We start from the raw sequence: 6225 nt of genomic DNA on the forward strand, positions 1-6225 counted from the left end.
GACCAATGAAGAAGGAGGATCACCTCCACGTTCTCCAGGAGAACCTGAAACCATCAGCAGAAGGTTGATCTTGGACACAGTTGGATGTTCCAACCAGACAATGAGCCCAAACACACATCAAAGTGGTGAAGAAATGGTTCCATCAGGCTGGAATGAAGGTTCTAGACTGGTCTCCAGAACCATCTTGTTTATGTGAACTGTGACTTTATTTCATTGCGATTTTTTTTAATTTAGGCTTTTTATCTGAGAATCTTGGTTTTCTATCTCAGAACTTTGACCTGATGTGTAAAATGACGACTGTATCTTAGACTTTTCATGTCTTTCGTTGCCTTTTGTCCTGTTTGTGATTTTGTATTTTAAAATAATAGTTTTCCATCTTTACATTTTTATTTTTATCCATAAAAATGTGACTCAACTGCAGAATTTTTCACGTTTCCTGTCGATAGCTCAGTTTTGTATTCCCCCTTTCGACTTTGTCTCTAAATAAAATCACAACATTGAGGCTCGTGTCTAAAATTTCAACCTTCGTCGTGTAATTTAACTTTTCACGCTGCGATTTCTTTGCATTTCTGACTTTCTCTCTCAACACTATGACTTTTAACCGGTTTTTAGACTTCTCATCCCACAATCCTGACATCATAAGTCCAAATTGTCTTCGCACAGACTTTTCCTTTCGGCGCCTCGTGGTCCAAACAAAGCTGCCGTGACCTTTACCCGACATATTGTCGGCCCTCGGAGGGACGAGTTTGCCGGTTTCACGGCTTCTTATTGGATCTCTGATGAACGTCGCAGCCCGCGGGCAATAATCTGCTGCACTTTGAGCGCTGAGGCCGCCGTGACCTTGAGATTTACCTTCAGCCAGAGCCGGGTCTGTGCGTCTGTTTGTGTAAGTGTGAGTGTGGCCTCGGTGCCGGCTGGTCCGGTCCGGTCCGGTACAATATGACACCGGCAGCAGAGCAGAAGGCAAAAGCTTCATGGATTTAGGGAACAATAATCCATTTTGCTGCAATGCCACTGCAATGCAACACCCTTTGTCTTGTTCAGGGAAGCTCCCCGAGTGTGTGTGTGTGTGTGTGTGTGTGTGTGTGTGTGTGTGTGTGTGTGAACAAATATTTGAGGAGGACGGAGGATGAAAGGGCGATTGGTGGCGGCTGCCGTCGGAGGATAAATGATGGAATGAATGAGAAGAAGGACGGCGGCCGGCTTTAACCTCTGCTGTTTGTCCATTAGAGCGATTACAAACGAAGCCTCGCCTCGGCCGACCTCCGCCGCGTTTATTTGTACGCCTCCGCTCATTTGCCTCCACGCCGTCGACTGCAAATGATAAATCTGACGGCCGGAGCCTCCCTGATCGATCGGCGAGGCGGGCGGCAGGCAGTTAGAGACGAGCCGGTGAACACGGCGGCGCTTTAATCAGCCGAAGAGGCGCTTATTTAACCCCGGAGCTGGTGGAGACCAAACCCGGAGATAAAAGAGGGCGAGTTCTCTACAAAGACTAAAGCACCAGGAAGTATTCAACCAGCAACAAAACATGCAGAACCACAGTCTGGTAAAACAGTCCAAANTATGTTTGCGCTGTGACAGCTGATGGATCCGTCCATCAACCCCACGACCTCCATGTTGACTTCCTCAGTGCTGCTTCATCACTGAAAAGCAAACACAACACATCTCTGGTTGTGTAGTGGTGTTGTGTAGTGGTGTTGTGTAGTAGTGTTGTGTAGTGGTGTTGTGTAGTGGTGTTGTGTGTCTGTTGTGTGTCTGTCGTGTGTGTGAGCAGCTTGTTGTCCTGTCCGGTCCTCACAGAGATAGAGAGACTCAGAGAGGAAACAAATTGGATGTTTGAGCTGCTGCAGAGTCAGCACTTCCTGCTGCAGCAGCTTCATCATGTCACTGCTCCTCTCTCCTCCTCCTCCTCCTCCTCTTCCTCTTCCTCTTCCTCCTCCTCCTCCTCTTCCTCCTCCTCCTCTTCTTCCTCTTCCTCCTCTTCTTCCACCAAATCTCAAATTTCTTCCAACTCTGTTTATCGTCTCGTTCAAACGTTCCCCAAACACAAACCGTCCGCTTTAACTAGATTCAACAAAAAACAAAAAATTCTGTGTTTCTCGGTGGATCTGTGAAACCGTCGGTGACTCGGCTGCGACCGACGGCCGCGTGGCAAGAATTCACAGAGTTTTATGTCTTTTCTCTCGGCATCTCCGCAACCTGCTGCCTTCACTGCCTGCAGGGAAAAAAAACAAAAAGATGTTTAGCATCAGGTTGGTCCTGAAACGATCAGTTCTCAGGACTTTTTTATGTTAATTTATGCATCAACGTGCCGATTATTGAATCATTGTGTCTCTAAAACGATCAGTTTGACTCCGAACACGACGAATCGGATTCTTTTTTGTGAAACGTGAGACGAGTGAAGCTGAGTGGAGGTCTGGGTTNGTCCAGCTCCATGGACCAGTCGTCATGATATTGGGCCCGTCGCTCCGCCCCCGCCTCCAGCCCCGGCCCCGCCCCCTGCTCCGTCGCCTCCTGTCGGAGTTCTGGGCCAATGGCTGCGCAGCATCGTGCCGGCGCCTCAGCACAGATGGCCACACCCCTCAGCCTGCGATCGGCCGGGACTCGGTGGAGGTGCTGGGCCACTCCTACCCCCGCGACGACTTCACCAACGTCACTCCGAAGATCTTGGCCAAAGTGGGGCGCAACCTGCACAACCAGCCGCATCACCCCCTGTGGCTGATCAAGGAGCGGATCAAGGCTCACTTCTACAGGTAGGCAGCTCTGGGAGTCTCCTCAGACAGTGTTTACACATCCATGTCCATCAGCTCCACAACACCTCCTTCACTCACCTCATCATACTTCCACCTCCGTGCTTCACCGTCAGGCCCTTGGTGGTGGTCCTGGTCCAACACGCTGGAACCCGTGTTGGTGTCGTCCGACCAAACAATGTGACCCAAACATGTTGTTCTGCAGAGTTGAACCTGGTGCTGCTAGCTGTATCGTGTTGCGCTGCGTGAAGATGCTGCTCCTGGTAGCTGAGCTTCATTCAGCGGGACACTCCTGGTCCGAGTGGAGTCAGTCGTGTTCTCTCCTCTAACAGAGACTTCATGAACAGAGCATCTCATTAACGTTCTTGTTTCTCACCTCAGGCCCGAGGCTACGGACGTGAAAAACATCACATCTGCTGTAGCAACAACCACAAGAAGGAAAAAACAAACAGCTGTGATAAAAACGTCCAGTTTGTGTCACCGTCATAATTGTTGTTGTTGTTTTCCGCCTGAAGCCTGCGGCTACAGATGCTAGCGAGCTATCGCACAGCGCCGTTTGTTGTGGAGACGGAGTGATTCGTTTTGTGCAGCGCTGCAGGACTTTGTGCTGAAAAATGAGCCACAGCGAAGAAAAACGCGACGAAACCTGCAGCTCCGGGTTCACAGACGTGAAGGTCGACGGAAAAGCTCCCGCATCATCAGTAGCCTCTTGGTCTGTCAGTGTGTTTTTGTGTCGTTTTGTGTTGTTTTTTTGTGTCTTTCTGTCCTTTTTACCTCTTTGTGTCAATTTCGTGTCATTTTTAAACATTTTTGGTTCATTTTTGCATCTTTTCTGTCAGTTTTGTGTCATTTTGGCTGCTTTGCGTCACTTTTACATATTTAGTTTTCTGCCTTTTGTGTAGTTTTTTTTTTTTTACATCTTTTTACATATTTTGTCAGTTTTGTGTCATTTTTGTGTCATTTCTGCCTCTTCTCATCAATTTCGTATCATTTTTCATTCTTATTTTTAATTTTTTTTATATTTTAGTTTCATTTTTGCCTCTTTTTGTGTCACTTTTACATATTTTTTTGTTAGTTTACTGTTTTTGTGTCCTCTTCGCCTCTTTGCATCAATTTCAGATTATTTTTATATATTTTAGTTTCATTTTTTCCCCATTCTGTGTTTTTCTTACATCTTTTGTTTCAGTTTTGCGTCTTTTTCTGTTGTTTTTGTATCATTCTTGCATCTTTTGTGTCTTATTTTTTTGCCATTTCAGCATCTTGTCGTGTCATGTGTGGGTCTTGCCATGCGACCGTTGTGGTCGTGTTGCCGTGGAGCTGCAGGACGTCGTGTTGCGCTGACAAACCATCGACAGCAGCCTCAGAGGCTTCAGTCGTTTCTGGTTTTTGTTCGCTGCTTCTCCTCCTGCGTCTAAATAAAACCGGAGCTCCTTCGAGTCTCCGTCAGAGTTGGTTTCTTTATTTTCGGAGCACAAACTGCTGACTGCTCTGTGCCGCCTCGCGGTGCCTTCAGGGACCGTCGGGTGTAAAACCGCGCTGCACTCCACCATCATCACAAACCGACGCAGCAGCAGCAGCATGAATAAGTCATCGGAGGGTTCAGGGCTTCGCAGGTCGCGAACTTCAGAGTTCAGAGAAGCTCTGAAAGCTGCAGCGGGATTTAAGAAGCTGGAGCGTTTCGTCTCCCCGTTTCCCTCCATGTCACCCACTTGTTCTAATTACTGGGTGTATTTACAGCCAGGCGGCCACTAACGACGCGTTTATGAAGCTGTTGGTTGTTTGGTTCAGGAAGCTTCATGTTTTCGCTCCGTGTGGCCACATGTTGGAATCATTTAAAACACGTTTTCAATCATTTTGGAAAAGTTTTGCGTCACTTTGAACCATAGTTGAGTCGTTCCAGGTCATTCAGGATGAATGTTTGTGATTTAAAAACATCTTTTTAACCATTTTATCCAATTTCAAGTCATTTTGGACAAATTTCTGTTATTTTCCACAAATTCATCAGAAGATTTTAGACAATATTTTGTATTTTTTGTCATTTTTTTTGACAAGTTACAGGTTTCTGAGTCATTTTGGACGATTTTTGAAAACTTTCGAGTCATTTTGGGTGAAAAAATTTCACCGTTTTTGAAATTTCTTTCGCTGAACGTTGAGTCGTTTTGGTCAAGAGTTTGTCAACTTTAAGTTATTTTGGACCAGTTTCGAGCCTTTTTGTTCACTTTTAAGTCGTTTTCAGTGCATTAATAAAACTTTTCTCAAGTTTCCAGTCATTCTGGACAACATCCAAGTCGATTTGTCCGTCTAAGTCTGTGTAATGTTTGTCAAATATGAGGAGTTTGGACCCACGTTTGTTATTCTGGACAAACTCTGAGTCACATTTGAGTCATTTTGGTCTAATTTTAGCCATTTTGAAAAAGTTGAAGTCATTGTGGACAAGTTTGGAGTCACTCAGGACAAGATTCAGGGATTTATGATCAATTTCTGAATTACTTTCAACAAGTTTTAGTCATTTTTGTGCCGTTTTGGTCGTGTTTGGAGCCACTTTCACCAAAATTTGATCCTCTTTTGACAAGTGTTTTATTTAGTCAAGTTTTAATTCCGTTTTTTGACGAACTTTGACTGTTTTTGGGGCGGTTTCGAGCATTTCTTGGCTCTCATCTCATGTTGGCTCATTTTTGAATAATTCTCATAAGTTCTCATTTTCAGGAGGTTAAGTGTCACTTTCAGATGCTGAAATGTGCAAATATTTGTCATTTTTCATTCAGTTTGCTGACAAGAGGACACAAGTACGACAGTAAACTGTGTTTTATGAAGGATGGCCGTGTCAGAAGCTTCTGCAGCTGGTTTTTCTGGTGTTTCTCTACTCGTGGTTTTCTGTGAGCAGCAGCAGTAACGTGTCCTTCAGTCCGACTCCATCTCGGCTCCTTCGTCAGCGCTAATGACTGTTCTCTCTCCTCCACAGCTCGTACATCGGCCGCTGGGGAAACCCGCTGTTCTCCGTCCACGACAACCTGAGTCCTGTGGTCACCGTGGAGCAGAACTTCGACAGGTTCGGCTGACAAACGAGCTCGAGTAAAGACGATCTGTCAGAGTTTACAGGCCAGCGGAGGAAATATAGATCCTCGGTGCAGCCGATCCTCAGGCTGCGTGTCCGTCAAAGAGCTTTTTCCAGCTGAAAACATCCTTAACGTACCTCATTAAATCACAACAAATAATGGAGCTTGCTCATTTATGTCAACCTTCTGGGTTGCAAACGTTGTTTTGGCGCATTAGTGTCGCCTCAACTTCATATTGTGTATAAAATATAGACTCTGCAGCTCTTCAGTTCTCAACTAATGTTCGTATCTTCTCATGTCTGACACCGTTTTCCTGAATAAAGTGTGTTGTAGCTGTAGTACCTGGTTGCACCACCAGGTGGCGCCTCTTGCTGTTTGATGCCGTAGCAACACAGAGGGGCACCATGAAGGAGACT

The 6225-nt window shown here is 45.8% G+C and overlaps 1 protein-coding gene across 1 annotated transcript in view; it reads left to right on the forward strand.

The window, feature by feature from the left end:
- fars2 (phenylalanyl-tRNA synthetase 2, mitochondrial) overlaps window positions 1-6225 on the forward strand; it is a 127708-nt gene that overhangs the window by 17636 nt on the left and 103847 nt on the right. Inside the window, exons 2-3 of the mRNA XM_008289193.1 lie at window positions 2434-2756; window positions 5716-5802. Of these exons, the coding sequence (XP_008287415.1) occupies window positions 2452-2756; window positions 5716-5802 (392 nt within the window). The 5' untranslated portion in view covers window positions 2434-2451. The remainder of the gene's footprint in view (window positions 1-2433; window positions 2757-5715; window positions 5803-6225) is intronic.

This window comes from Stegastes partitus, unplaced genomic scaffold, assembly GCF_000690725.1.
Source record: "Stegastes partitus isolate 25-593 unplaced genomic scaffold, Stegastes_partitus-1.0.2 Scaffold598, whole genome shotgun sequence".
In the NCBI taxonomy this organism is placed as follows: domain Eukaryota; kingdom Metazoa; phylum Chordata; class Actinopteri; family Pomacentridae; genus Stegastes; species Stegastes partitus.